This window comes from Episyrphus balteatus, chromosome 3 (assembly GCF_945859705.1).
Source record: "Episyrphus balteatus chromosome 3, idEpiBalt1.1, whole genome shotgun sequence".
Lineage (NCBI taxonomy): Eukaryota > Metazoa > Arthropoda > Insecta > Diptera > Syrphidae > Episyrphus > Episyrphus balteatus.
In genome coordinates this window covers 14092769-14109220 of record NC_079136.1, presented here as the reverse complement: position 1 = coordinate 14109220, position 16452 = coordinate 14092769, and the positions used below count along the sequence as shown (strand labels likewise).

General features: G+C 30.1%; 1 protein-coding gene across 1 annotated transcript in view; it reads right to left on the bottom strand.

The window, feature by feature from the left end:
• LOC129913378 (uncharacterized) overlaps window positions 1-16452 on the bottom strand; it is a 123660-nt gene that overhangs the window by 17505 nt on the left and 89703 nt on the right. The window contains exon 3 of the mRNA XM_055992005.1: window positions 5020-5235. Coding sequence (XP_055847980.1) covers window positions 5020-5235 — 216 coding nt within the window. The remainder of the gene's footprint in view (window positions 1-5019; window positions 5236-16452) is intronic.

The following is a 16452-nucleotide window of genomic DNA, read 5'->3' as shown; positions in this document are numbered from 1 at the left end:
TAAAATGAGATTGATACGTCATATCAAAGGTGAAATAATAAGCTTTCACATGGTATATATTTTTTATAGGTTGTCAAACAAAAAAATTGATTCCATAGCGTGAGAACATACAAATAAATGTTTTTTTTTTGCTTTTTGTAATGAAATTTGTTTGAGTTCAAAAAATTCTAGCTCTTTTTGTAGATGTCTCATAGACCTGATCGATATATGTATATATTTTGAGCTAAGACAATAAGCTTTCAGATGGTATAAAATTTTGTGTAGGTTGTTAGGGAAAAAAATGGAATTAATGACGTGAGAAGATAAAAATTCATGTTTTTTTTGTTGCTTTTTTTGATGAAAATGATTCTTTTCAATAAATTATTTTTATACTTTTTGCGCATTGTAAAAATTAAAAATGGTTTTATTCTTAAGAAGAAATACTTGGCTTTTAGATTGCATAATTTTTTTGTAAGCTTTTAAAATAAAAAAATTAATATAATGAGAAAATAAAAAAGGTATTTTTTTTTAGCTTTTTCTTGTAAATTATGATTGTTTGAAATAAGTAAACGCTTCAATTGACTCATTTTAAACAAAAGCACACAATCTGTTTTTTGACGAAGTTATCACTTAAAATCATCGTCCGTACACCGGCTTTACAGACAACCTCTTTTTTTTGTTTTTTTTTTTTTTTGAATTTTTAAGTATTAGTATATAAAATTTAGGTCTCTTCTTTTTAAATAAGTTAAAAATAATATCGGTTTATATATTTTTTATAGATTTTGGGGATAAAATGGAAACTTTATTTCTAGCGTTTCGCAATCAGTGCCCTACAAAATATGATAGTTCTAAGCCTGAGTGTTTTTTAAGTGTTACTCAGTGTTTATTTATCCGCATTTCAAGAAAGTATACTAAACAGTTTTCAAAATACTTAATTTAAAAAAAAAACTTTCTTTCTGTATCGTATGGTCAAAGATATATTTCTTAGGTTCAAGGGCGAACAAACCATTGGGGCAAACGGAACATTGCGCCGGGGCCCGGACACGGCAGGGCGCCGACTGGAAACAATGTAGGGCAGGCAAATTAAAACTAACAAAGCAAAAAGATAAGATAGTTGACATGAATCAATTCGGATATAAAAGGACAACTTATATTCTTCAGTGTAATGCATAATAAATTGGTAGGCAGTAAATGTTTGATCTAAAAAAATATTTAAAATATTACCTCAGGGGCGCCAAAAAAATAAATTGTATTTTTGAGAGAATAATTATATATTATCTAAGGGCTCCAAAAAATATTACTTGAATAATCTTAGCGACCAAGAAATGAATCCTACATCAGAGACCCCAAGAAAAAGGAGATTGTATTCGTACTTTTTTATTTGTTCTTGTTTCTAAATCGAAGGGCCTCCAAATATCGAAGGTGCCCCAAAATTTAGTTTTGTCCCGGTGCCCCAGCAACTTAACATGTGCCTCTGCTTAGGTAAGGTTTTTACTACCCGAAACAGCTTTTTGTCATAGAACAGTTTTTGATTTTGAACTTTTTCCGACCAACTACATAAATCGACTTCAATGATTTTTTTTTTGTGCATTTGCATCGTTTTAAAATAATTTAAATACAAATTTTTTGAAAAAAATTAGTTGGAGAAAAGAAAATAACAATAAATTAAAAAACATTATTTGAATTTTTTATATTAAAAATACTAGCTGACCCGGCGGACTTCGTTCCGCCATTTTTTTTTATTTATTTGTAATTTTCGACTCTGTAATTAGTTAATTTTCAAATGAGTTTGAGATTTTTTGCAGACTTTTTAAAATTCCAAAAAAATAAAAGACTACTCAAAAATGTCCCTAAAAAGTAGTTGTTTACCATTGTGTAGTGAATGTACCATAGCTTGTAGTGAATGTACCGTTATGTGTGATATATCAAATGAAAGGTAATATTTTCAGGGTGCTCAATAAAGAGTAATCAGTAAGTAATCAGTAAAGTAATTTTTATAAGCTCCAGATCAAAAGATGTAACGTGTTGAAAAATAGAGTTTTATTTTACCGTTATTTCAAATTTGTCATTACAAAATTAATTGAAAATTTGTACAAATATATTTTGCTCATTATCTATCTACACTGTAAATTTCATTTACTTATCTATTGAAGAAAAAAAAAGATAAAAATAAAAAACTGTTAAAAACGGCCAAAAAACTTGGGACAAAAAAAACTAGTTTTTCCCGTTATTCGGTCAAAAATCATTTTAAAAATTCAAAAGTTTGTACATGCATGCGCATGATTGAAACCTATATTTCCTATACGTTTAAGATTTTTTTGCAAACTTTTAAAAATTCCAAAAAAATAAAAGACCACTCAAAAATGTCCCTAAAAATTAGTTGTTTTTCAAAAATTTGTATTTTAAAATACAGGGTCTATGAAAAAAATCCGTATAAACCCCTAATTTTTTTTTTTTTTAATATCTTCCTAATGGTGTAACTCAAATTTCTGTGCAAAATTGTGCGTACCTGTAACACTGGTCGGCAAAAAAACACACAAAGTAGGGAGCAAGAACTCTGTAAGGTGATTTTAATAAACTTGAGTGTGCTGAATTCAAAACAGTTTACAGATTTTTTCCATCAGATCTAGTTTTTGAGCTCTGCTCATAACAATTTTAGCTATAAAGTCCCAAAAACTAATTTTAAATTAAATGTTTTTTGACATTTGATCTAAAAATATTATTTTTCCGTAATATTTTGCTATTTTTCAACCGAATCAGGAGTCGAAAACATACTTCAAATCTGCTTCAAAAACCTTAACCACCAAGATTTTGAGATATCATACCTTTCTATAATAAATATCTTTTAGAAAAAAATAATTTTGAAAATAAAAATAAACGTATATAAGACGATAAAATATAGCTTTTGAATATTGCATATGTAGTTTTGCAAACAAAATTTTTAACGGTGATGAAATTCAACGCCAAAAGTACCAAAAAAACGCGTTTTTGACCTTTTAATATTTAAATATTTCGAAAACTTGACGTGCCAGTGAAATTTTGACTTCAGATTCGGAATCAGCACACAAAAGCCCCATAGAAAAGTATGGTTTGGTTCAAGCTCCATCTTCGTTGCCGACCAGTGTAATTAGTCTTTTGTCGAAGGTCTATGACTGCAAAAAAACCTTCACAACTTGGTTCTGAATTTTTTTTAATTTTTTCAATACCTTTTTTAACTATTGAATAAATTTGTCTATCATTTAAAAGAAAAGTCAACTCTTTGCCACCTACACTGAGGGAAAAGCCACCATAAAACTACGTAAAATCAATGAAAATCACATTAATTTAACTATTATTCGGAATGATTTTGCGTTGAAGATGAACATTTTAAAATCAACGTTTAAAAAAGGTTAATTTTTTATGGTTTCTTATCTTAAAGTCACATAAATCAAAGTAGTTCATCTTTGAAAAAACGATGTTTCAACTTCAATTTATTTTTTCCCTCAGTGTGCCGTTTAGAAAATAGGCTCTTTTTTCAATGTCGTGTTACCCCTATTTACCCTATAAAATCTTAAATCTTATGCTTCTTTGATTTAAAAAATTAAGAAAATAAGTCAGCCGGTGTGGCCGGCCAAACTTTAATATATATAATAGATTACAATACTAAATAGGAACAAGTTTTATAATAATAATAATAATTTTAACTGTAAGATCTAAGGTCTTTTTATATGTATACTGAACGGCACTAGTTAGAAGGAATAAAAAAATAGGAAAGAATTTTTTGTTGATACAGTGAATTGAGAATAAGATGATTATTATCTCATATACCTAATCGACAGATTAAACAAAATTGATTGTTCTTCTGTAGTTTATAATGTTCTATAATTTTTCTTAAAGGTCAAGAGTTAAAAATTCTAAATTCAAACAAACGTGCAAAGGCTTCTAAAATCCAAAAGGCCTTAACCGTCAAGCTAGGATTGTCTCTTTTAAGCATATGTGCCGTATTACTGGATTATACAAAATATTTTTTGTTCATTTTTAAAACCTATCAACTTCCAATTCAATATCAGAATTCACTTTCCTCTCCAAAAATGGAATTCATATTTTCGTACAAACATTTAATGATATTATGCCTCTTAAAAGATGTAATGTAATCGTTTGTGTTTATCACACATTAACCTTTCATTCCTCATTTAATATCGACTTAATTCGTGTTAATATCTAACGCGCATAGTCATAAATGAAAACGTGAAACGATATTACACCCGATGTTATCTTGAATTTCTATACCTCTAATGTAATAGCTAGTGTATCCTATCTCATGTATATATTTTTCGATTCACATTCAGGTTCATTAGTGTACCACGCCATCCTTATCTTTGCTTCTGGGCTTCATAATTGTAATTCATTGCAGTTTTTCACTAGGTATAAGGACATGCTTCTAATTGACTTCGATATGAACAAACACAAATACAGACACAAAACTACTTCTGCTTCTGCGAGTGTTATTAATGTCCAAGTTAACGAACGAGTATTTCGAATTCCTAGAATTTCAAAATTCCTATGAATAAATTAATTGGATGTTATTGAGTTATTTTTCTTCGACTGGCAATGGCATTCCACTAGCACAAGAATCAGGTTAAACAATCACTTTTAATTAAGGAAACTCTCACTCCCCACTCAGTTTAATATTTCATATTATTGTCTTGTAATTGAATTTTTTGATTGATACCTGTGCTTCCATGAAATAGCGCAGTTATTACAAAAATAAAATTTATTTTGAAAAAAAAAACTCTATCATCACTCAAGGAACTTGTATAGTTTGATCAACAAGAAAATGTTCAGCTGTTATACTAAGGTCCTGCAGGCAAGCGATTGACGTATTTCACGCTAATAACAACATTCAGAAAACCCCCTATCAGGAGGTTGCATGTTTACTTCCAGTTAACCATTTTGTCATTAAATCGACTCGTTATATGAACGTAGTCCTGTACACATTGTGTATATGTATGCAAGGACATTGCCTTATCTTCTCTCATACAAAATAGATATTATACTTACCAAAACTTTGGCTGACCCAAATCCCGACCATATCCAATTTTAGCAAACGATAATAGACATCCTCACCCTTCTCGATGTTCATAAACAGGTGGTAGACGAAACTTCCGCACCAGGGAGCAAGCGAACCGAAAACATGGCAGAATGATAAAAACCGATATCCATTCTCCCAAGGCATTAGGCCCGGAACGACTGCTAGGATGTAGAAAATAGGTATGGCTGCAAATAAATAGAATGGCAAAAAGGAGATTTGATTAAATTATGCACAACTCTGTGTGTGTGTGTATCGGTGAAGTAGAGGTGTTTTGAAGTGTAGGGGAATTGATTGAAAGATTTTCTTTTGGTATTTTTGTATTTATTTTTTTTTTTTCGTTTTCTTTTCTTTTTGAAGGAAATAGGTTTGTTTGAAAATTGTCACAAGAGAAAATCAGGATAACAATGAATTCGAGAAGAATGTTGAATGATAAAGAATTTATTCTTTTTCTTGAGAATACCTAGATTATATCATTTCATGTGGTTTTGCTTGGGGTTTGGGGGAAAAAAAAAACAAATTCCAAAAGACAAGTTGGATATCGAATAAATAAATCACATGATTGGTGTCACATATTTGATAAAATTGTTAAAGCTGGTTGTCACTTTAAAGATTTTGACATAAAAATTAAATGAAAATGTTAAAGACAAAATTCAAAGTGTAAGACATTTTTGAAAAAAAAAGATATAATTTTTCAATTTATAAAATTCGTATAAATTCAAGACTCCGTCAAAAAATTTAAACGCTTTACATTCATTCATATTGTACCTAAGTTATAACGAACTCGTACCATAACCAAATTCTGGTATTAAAAGAATTGTCTACCAGTGTTCATTTTTTAAAGAAAAATATTTATTTTTTATCGCTTGTACCACAATATAGACAACTTTTAGAACGGAACTAACAGTCTTCATTTAAGTAAAAATTTTCATAATCAATGTCATAGAAGAATTTTTCTGAGTATATGCTCAAACATTAACTTCAGAATTTCCTCAGTTAGCGATCAACATTAAAAAAAAAAGCTTTGGTTTTATTCACTTTACGAGTTGTTTGTGTGGTCCAAACAAAGCAGCAAATGTTCTCTCGACTCGGCAGAAAACATTTGTGTGTGAAACGTTTAATATGAAAAAATTTCACCAATAAACTTGTAGAAAAAAACATCATGAAGAGTTCAGTTATAGAATTTTTTTTTTCGTTCATAGCCCAGTAATTTTAGGCATTTTTAACCCCAATCTGCGGAAAAATTCCTACTGGGCTCGATTTTGGTATAGACCTTCGTTACGGCGTTGTTATGAAGATGTGAAAAATCGACATTGATATCGCGTCCGCGTTAGAAGTTATAGAGGTCAAAAGGTCACGAAAATCAGTTTTTCTCATATATCTCGTGACCTGTTGCTCGGAGGTCAATACTGCCCATAATTTCGTAAAGGCCCTATCTACAAAATTTTCGATTTTGATTTTTTTGCATATTTGGAGTTAGGGCATTGTCTCTGATTTATCCTCATTTATTTTTTTAGCCTAGGTCTTCAAATACGTCAGAAAATTGAAAATGAACTTTTGATTTTTTTCATTTTTATATGAAATTTGCGATATTACATTTACTATTTCCCTCTTTAACTCAGAACTAAGAAAAGTGTAGTTAGGGCCTTTACGAGATTATGGGCAGAATAGGGGTCTATGGAAAATCTGTTCGTCATAAAACTATCTACAAATATTGCCTTATGCACTTTTCTGTAAATCCAACCGATTTCGGACTATATTATAACGTAGTCATCCAAACTACATAAATTTGTTCAAAGTTTCGATATGACTCTTAGAAGTAGTCTTAGATTGATTTGGGGTGTTTTGACCATCCAATGTTTTTAAACTGAGACCAAAACGCCTCAGGGTAGGTTATTTTGACCTGAGGGTCAAAATTAATTGCTAAGATTTTATTAAATAGTTAGTTAGTAGCTAAGTAACTTAGTTAGTTAGAAGTTAGTTAGTAAGTTAGTTTGAATATCGATTACAAGTGAAACTTATAAAAACGTATTAATAAAAAGCAAAAGAGATTCTACATGTACTTTTCAGTATTCAAATACTGAATTATTCACCCTTAAGGGGGGAAATCCCTCTGGAATTTTTTATTTTTGAATAATTTTTTTTTTTTGTCTAATAAATTCATTTATCAACCGAAGAAACTATTTTCAGTGGTCTTAGTTAAATGAAGCCTCAAAAGTCCCTAGATAGTCCCGAATCCCATGCGCTCCGAACCTACCACAGTACGAAAACGTAAACTTTAAACGCATTTTTCTCGAAACGCGTTTTTTTCCGCGCCGTGCAACGTAACTCAAAAACTAATGAAGCTATCGACTTGAAATAAAAGGCAAATTACTCGTTAAATAAATGGCCATTGCATGAACCTAAAAGTTTAATAAAATAATTACAATAAATATTTTTTTAACAATTTCTTTATAAAAAAAAAACATTGTGTTTTTTCGTTTTTTTGGTCTCTAATTTTAATTTTAGATTTGTTTTTACTAAGTTTAGGTTCATGCAATGCGTATAAATATATTTTATTGGAAAAAAAATTTATTTTTTTGATCATAAATAGATGCACGGCGCTAACGCGAGGCGTCAACTTCAATTAAAAAGTTAATAACTTTTTATTATTAAAAAGTTAATAACTTTTTATTATTAAAAAGTTAATAACTTTTTACTATTAAAAAGTTAAAGTGACCTCAACTCCATATGCGTTTCCCCCAGGTATGACAGTGGGCTCATCAGTTAGATGCTGTCATACCCTTACTAATAAAATTCACAGTCTATTCAGGTTGTGATTTTTATAAGTGTCTGTATTCATGGACCAAAATTTTGCGAGGCGTCAACTTCAAAGAGCTGTAGAGCCGCCATTTTGTTTTTTGTTTTACTTCAAAAAAATTGTATTATGAATACTTCATAATGTCAATAATATCATATACTTTTCTAAATTTCAACAAATGCTTTCGGTTTTCCAAAAAAAATTATTGAAAAAGCTGTCTTCCAGAGGGATTTCCCCCCTTAAATAAAACAAACCTATTATTACGTAGCATGTATTATGCCTACGCTTGAAACAGCTCTATTCCGAAAACGGTTGGATTTACAGAAAAATGCATAAGGCAATATTTGTAGATAATTTTATGAAGAACAGATTTTTCATAGACCCCTACTGACCTCCGAGCAACAGGTCACGAGATATATGGGAAAAACTGATTTTCGTGGCCTTTTGACCTCTATAACTTCTAACGCGGACGCGATATCAATGTCGATTTTTCACATCTTCATAACAACGCCGTAACGAAGGTCTATACCAAAATCGAGCCCAGTAGGAATTTTTCCGCAGATAAAACCTAAAATTACTGGACTATCACTGGGGTGTATGCGTAATATATTTTGTGAAACTTTTGAAGTACATACAAAGTTATCTACTTTTTTTTAATGCATTTTATAAAGTGAGGGAGATTTAATAACAATGGTCCGAATGCATAAAAAATAGTAAACACTAGCAATAGAAAATTAATTAGTATAAACAAGGTTCCATATGCAAAAAATGTGGATAAAAAAGTTAATAGTTTACAATTGTTCAAGTAAAAGCATTTACTATTTTTAATGCACATCACCCATTCATTATGAAACATTAACATCAAAAATTTTCCAAAAAATATGTCAAATGCCAAAAAGAGGACATATACGGGCCAAAATACTATTAACACAAATACAACGTTCAACGTTGATTTAATGTTGAAAAAACTAACATGAAATATCTTTAAATTAAAATTGAAACAACTTAAGAATTTTTTTTATTTTTGTCGGACTTCAGCTTTTGTAGCATTTTATCACATAAATTTCCAACAGTGAGATAGCATAGTGGTAAAGCATTCGCCTAGTGACCCAAGAGTTGTAGGTTCGATCCCAAGCGGCTGCCAATTTTTTCTTGTTTTTTAATAAAATGATGTTTTTTTTTCAAAGTTGAAACAACTTTGATTTAAAAATGTTTTATAACGGCAAACCACTTTAAACTTACGATCTTTTACTTTGATTTTAAAATTTTCGTCTTCAACGCAAAATCATTCCGAAAAATAGTTGAATCAACGTGGTTTTCGTTGATTTTAAGTTGTTTTTTCCCTCAGTGTAGTGATTAAAAAGTTGTCCCTTTAGACAGTTGATTTAAAAAAAAAAATATGGACATTTTTATCAATATATTTTCATATAGTTTAGTTGACATAGAATGGTTATAATTTAATCTATTGTAAAATAACATTTGCACCGATGCGATGTTTTGAATGATATTTCTATATTTATGACAGTTTAAACACAAAGTGATCAAAACCAAACAACTGAGTTACTTTACTGCAAATTTCAGTTTTATTTGTAAAATCATATAATTAAGCTCTCTGATATTCCTATTTGAAACTATAGAAATAACGTAAGGGTTCTATGAAGTTTAATCACAGAATAATTAATTTCAATTAAATATTCTTAATAGTTTATTGGCAAAAATCAGTTTTTTTTAACTTTAAATACCACTGCGTTACCAAGATTAACCACAATGTTTGATTTGTAAACAATTCGATCCAAATTTAGGTTTCAAATTTATGTACAAGTAAATAATGTTCATTTTATAAATCACTATATTTTTTCTAATAATTTCTAGTTTTTCTTCAAGAAAATGAAATTCAAAATAAGGGACAGTTTTTTAGGCACTTAATAGTATTTTGGCCCAAACTATAAAATTGAATTCACTAAAAAATGGTTTAAAATCATGTAGCAGGGGCATCGAAAACTGATAAAAACTGGCTTTTATCAAATATTAAACATATGTAGGTAGTCAGTTTTGCCACCTTTTGACGTATAATCCAGTCAAATAAGGATTTAACCTCGGAATGAATGTTAGTAGAAATTTTTTTTGCTCAATATCTTCCTTTTGCCATTCTATAACATAACTCAAAAGTCTAGAAAAATCTAATGTCCGCTTGTCGCGATTTCAAGGTCAAATCGCGAAATGGCGATTTTCAAAATTAGCAAAAATGGGCTATGGTATTATATACACATATGATACATGATTTCAAGGTATTTTTTAATGCTAATTCCAAAAAATCTAAAATCAAGACAATCTGACGTCTCTGGAAAAAGTTATACCTGTTTTTCATCTTTCAACCCATATTATTATAACAGTTGCTAACTTACTACCGAAATACCCTTAAAAGTAATGGTAGCGGAATCATATTTTGCATGAGGGTTTTCATATCCATTATCATTAAGAATCAAAACAATGCAATGCAAAAAAACATTTATATCTATGACAAAATGGTATTTTTTGAGAAAAGGGGAAATTTTGGGATGTGCACTAAAAAACATCCTGGTACAATCTTGGAATTAGTGCTTATAGGCTAATTTTTTTGTTTCTATCTTTGTCTGGATATTCTATAACTTATGTCAAAAATCTAAAAAAAATCTCATGACTGCAAGTTCTTATTTTCCAGGTTAAACTAAGTTAGGTGCAGATTTAAAAAAAATAATAAGAAAATTTTAGATTCTTATATGTATACCAACATAACCCATATCATTTCAATATATTTTTTAACGCTGATTCCAACAAAACCCACAACCAAATCAATATGACCTTCCCTGAAAAGTAATGTACCTTATTCATGTTGATCTGACACAAATATCTGAAGAGTAGTTTTTCAATTTTTTCAAATCTGCACCTTATCTTCAAACCAAGAAAATTAGGACTTGCGGACATGAGATTTTTTTAGATTTTTGAGGGTAGTTAAAGAATATCCAAACAAAAATTAAAATAAAAAAATTAGCCTATTAGCACTTATTCCTAAGATGAACAAGAATCTTCTTTAGTGCATATCCTTAAATTTGCCCCTCCATCGAAAAATACCATTATTTCGTAGGTATATACATTTTTTGTAATGAATTGTTTTGATTTTTAATAATGATGGATTCTAAAATCTTCATGCAAAATTTGGTTCATCTACCATAACTTTTAAGGGTTTTTCCTCAGTAAGTTTGCAACTGTTATAATAATATGAGTTGACAGATGAAAAACAGGTATAACTTTTTCCAGAGACGTCAGATTGTCTTGATTTTAGATTTTTTGGAATTAGCATTAAAAAATACCTTGAAATCATGTATCATATGTGTATATAATACCATAGCCCATTTTTGCTAATTTTGAAAATCGCCATTTCGCGATTTGACCTTGAAATCGTGACAAGCGGACATGAGATTTTTCTAGACTTTTGAGATATGTTATAGAATGGTAAAAGGAAGATATTGAGCAAAAAAAATTTCTACTAACATTTATTCCGAGATTTACCCCTTTTTTCTCCTTATTTTACTGTATTAGTAAATTAGGTAGCCGTAATTGCCTCATATGACTCGTGCTTGATAAAAATTAATTATTGCACTACTAATGATGGTCGATCAAATCACTACCTACGAAATATGGTTGAGTGCGCATTTTGGGCTAGTGATTCGAAAGATAAAGGGCAACTTAAAATAAGATAATGTCGACCTTAAAAAAATACGATTTCCGCCTACCTCCTATACAATTTTTTTAATTTATACCAAATAAATCGAAAATGGGCTCTAACGATTTTGATTAATTTTGTAAATTAATTATTTCTTCAAAATGGCGTACCAACTTTTTTTTTGAAAAATGTTAAAAATTTTGATATACAGGGTGTCCCAAAAGTAATGGATCAAACGAAATATGCTGATAGGCCAACTTTAGGGCTCTCAGAATTTGGTAACTTGTTCATTCCAAATCCTTACGGTTTTCGATTTAATGCAGTTTTTGTGAAATTTCGAAAAATCCCGACTTGGCAACAGTATTTTGCTTCCTCCGCTCATAATTGATTTTTGTTTTTTACAATTCTTTCACTAAAACATTGCCAAATAATAAGAAATAACTAATTAATCAAAATATTTTTTATTTCATACGCCATTTTGATGCAAATTTATTAACAGTTCCATGTTTTATAAAAACTCAATTTCATACTTTTATTTCAGAATAACACCTTGAAAAAAATTTGTATGGTGTGACACTGGTGTATTGCTTTAAAAACTTGCCGTGTTATTGCAGTTTTCAAAAATGTATAAAAGTTTTCAAAGTTGAAGTTAGAACTAAAGATATTACAATTTAAATGCAACAAAACAGGGCTTTTCAGAGCAAAATAACAAAGAAAAATAAACAAATTTTCTCGGCTGTTGTTTGTTTATTTCTTTTTGAATAAAAGCCTCGCTTTTTGTTTGTTATTTTGCTCTGAAAACCCCTGTTTTTTTGCATTCAAATTGGAATAACTTTCGTTCTAATTTCATCTTTGGAAACTTGTATACATTTTTGAAAACTGCAATAACACGGCAAGTTTTTAAAGTAATAAACCAGTGTCACACCATACAAATTTTTTCCGGTATGATGCTCTGAAATAAAACTACGAAATTGAGTTTTTATTAAACATGGAACTGTTAATTAATTTGCATCAAAATGGCATATGAAATAAAAAATATTTTGATTAATTAATTATTTCTTATTATTTCTCAATGTTTTAGTGAAAGAATTGTAAAAAACAAAAATCAATTATGAGCGGAGGAAGCAAAATACTGTTGCCAAGTCGGGATTTTTCGAAATTTCACAAAAACTGCATTAAATCGAAAACCGTAAGGATTTGGGATGAACAAGTTACCAAATTCTGAGAGCCCTAAAGTTGGCCTATCAGCATATTTCGTTTGATCCATTACTTTTGGGACACCCTGTATAAAAAATTGCTTAAAAAAAAAAAAACGATTTTCGAATATTTTTCTAAAAATACCTTTTTATACAAATAATAAAATGTCATACCTACTTGGTTTTTTGTAAAACATCATTTAAAAAGGTGTTTCATTTATTATAAAAACAAATTTTATTTTTTACACTACTTATGAAGTTTCTTGAAAATATCAAATTTTAATTTGTTCCTAATTTTCTTGAATAAAAAGCTTTAATAAATAGAGCTACTTTTAGCATAGGTGCAAGTACGTGCGACCCCTGTCGTGTATTTTATTTTTTTAAGTTGTTCATTTTTTTTAACTATGCAGTGTCAATTTAATTTAAACTTTTCTTCAATTAAATGAGATTATTGCAAATGCTTAGGTATTGGAAAAAAACAAAAAATTTATAATCGTCTTCTTTACTGCTCGCAAAGAAGAACTAAAAATATAAAATCGATACACGAGAAACCATGGGTGTAGTTTTTCTGTTTTTATAATTTTTCACCTTTCATTCTAGTAAAGACATTTCCAAGCGAAAGGAAAATACAATTTAAATACAAAAGTTCATTTCCATTGACATAGGCATTAACATTGATATTATATCATTTTAATGGCAAGAATGCTAATTTATCTATCAAAAGGCATATAGTCAAACAGGTAAAGTTGAGAAAGCAATCGTATCGAAATCTTTATAACTTTAAAACATTTAAAAACTTAATAATTTACTTAGTGAAACACTTAAGAAGTGAAAATTCCTTAAACAAATTAATCAAATTTTGAATGAGTGGCCATCAAGTTGCAATGTAATGTCAATATTCTATGCAAGACTTAAGAAGATATAAGTTTCTTTTACTTCTCTTACTTAAAGATCTCCGTCTTGAGTTAACATTATTAGAATAATCATCATCACTTCAAGGATACTCAAACAATAAAGCTCTATTTCTCTATCAATCCGCCGACGCTGTTGCCGCACACTAATGAAACAAACAGAAAACTTTTCATTAGAAAATGAACTTTTCAAACAAATAAATTTTCCTCAAGATGCCAATTCGTCTTTTATTGAATTTTCATTCATTTCAAAGACATGCCAACGAGATAGAAAAAGAAAATAATATTCAAAAACTCTTCCTTATTTCAATGTCCATTGGAATACTCTACTGACACTCACCATCCATTTTGTTTGAAATAAAATAAAATTTACAATGACAGGACTCTTTTTGAAAAAAAAAAAAAAAAAAACAACAACAACTAAAAACACTATGAGTTTGCATTGAAAAGTTTTCCAATTTCAAGAAATTTTCAATCGAATTTTAATTCTCTCTGTATTGCTTTTGGGTAGGAACGGCCTGTGCGTGTAGAAGCAGAAAAAAATCCTTTTATTCGATTAAATACTTTAATTTATTTTTTGTCGTCGTGTTTTTATGTCAACAATTTCTGATGGTTGATGTAGCTCGTTGAACAATTGAATTATGTTGTCATTTTATGCACAATATGCGTGTTCATTCAGAAGAGATGCAATTTGGAAAATATTACAGTATTTTATGGTAAATTTGAGATTTTGAATTGAGGGAATTTAAAACTATTAACTCTGGATTCCAAGAATCATTTTTATAGGGACATTTTGTTTCATTTTTGTATTCCTATTGAATATCAGTAGAATATGTTTTTTTATATGAATTTATTTAGTTAAAAAGGAAATGTTTATATTAGATTTTGTCAAAAAAAAAAAATATATAATAATAACCTTAAATCCATAGAAAGGAAAATAATAATTTGTATCTCTGTGCTTTTGTTTAAAATGAGTCAATTGAAGTGTTTACTTATTTCAAACAATCATAATTTACAAGAAAAAGCTAAAAAAAAAATATCTTTTATTATTTTCTCATTATATTAATTTTTTATTTTAAAAACTTAAAAAAAAAATTATGAAATTTAAAAGCCAAGTATTTCTTCTTAAGAATAAAACCATTTTTAAATGTTTACAATGCGCAAAAAATATAAAAATAATTTATTGAAAACAATCATTTTCATCAAAAAAAGCAAAGAAAACATGAATTTTTATCTTCTCACGTCATTAGTTCCATTTTTTTCCCTAACATCATATAAAAAATTTTATACCATCTGAAAGCTTATATGTCTTAGCTAAAAATATATACATTGATCAGGTCTATGAGACATCTACAAAAAGAGCTAGAATTTTTTAAACTCGATCAAATTTTATTAAAAAAAGCAAAAAAAAACACTTATTTTTATGTTCTCAGGCTATGGAATCAATTTGTTTTGTTTGACAACCTATAAAAATATATACCATGTAAAAGCTTATTATCAAGGGGCACGGTAGTGCCCAGCCAAGTTCTCTAGCAACTTTGGCACTACACCCTTATTTACAGGAAACAACTCAGGCCATTTTCGACCCCCTAACTTCCACACCAAAGATGCTAGAAATTTCAAATTATTGAGCTTGTCAAAACCAAACTCCTCACAAAATTTCAGCCTTTTACGATGAGTAGTTTCTGAGATATAGGGCTTCAAAAATCGCAAAAACCGTAACTGACTGACTGACTGACTGACTGACTGACTGACTCACTCACTCACTCACTCACTCACTCACTCACTCACTCACTCACTCACTCACTCACTCACTCACTCACTCACTCACTCACTCACTCACTCACCCACACACTCACTCCCTATCTCACTCACTCACTCACTCACTCACTCACTCACTCACTCACTCACTCACTCACTCACTCACTCACTCACTCACTCACTCACTCACTCACTCACTCACTCACTCACTCACTCACTCACTCACTCACTCACTCACTCACTCACTCACTCACTCACTCACTCACTCACTCACTCACTCACTCACTCACTCACTCACTCACTCACTCACTCACTCACTCACTCACTCACTCACTCACTCACTCACTCACTCACTCACTCACTCACTCACTCACTCACTCACTCACTCACTCACTCACTCACTCACTCACTCACTCACTCACTCACTCACTCACTCACTCACTCACTCACTCACTCACTCACTCACTCACTCACTCACTCACTCACTCACTCACTCACTCACTCACTCACTCACTCACTCACTCACTCACTCACTCACTCACTCACTCACTCACTCACTCACTCACTCACTCACTCACTCACTCACTGACAGATCATCAAAATTATGGAGAACTTCCCGTTAACGTAGAAACTTGAAATTTTACACAGTGATAGGGCTTGTGGTGTATACAAAGGGAAAAATCGAAAATTTGAGATTTTCAATTCAGGGGGCGTGGCATCCGCCCATTTCCGCTGAATTATAATCAAATATTATAGAGCACTTCTGATTATCTTGAAATTTGGTAGAATGGTAGAGCTGGTAGTTTATACAAAGGAAAACATTTAAAATTTGAGAATTTCAGCCAGGGGGCGTGGCAACCGCCCATTTCCGCTGAATTTTCATTAAATATAATAGAGCACTTCTGATTATCGTAGAATCTTGAAATTTGGTAGAATGGTAGAGATGGTAGTTTATACAAAGGAAAAAATTTAAAATTTGAGAATTTCAGCCAGGGGGCGTGGCAACCACCCATTTTCACTGAATTTTCATCACA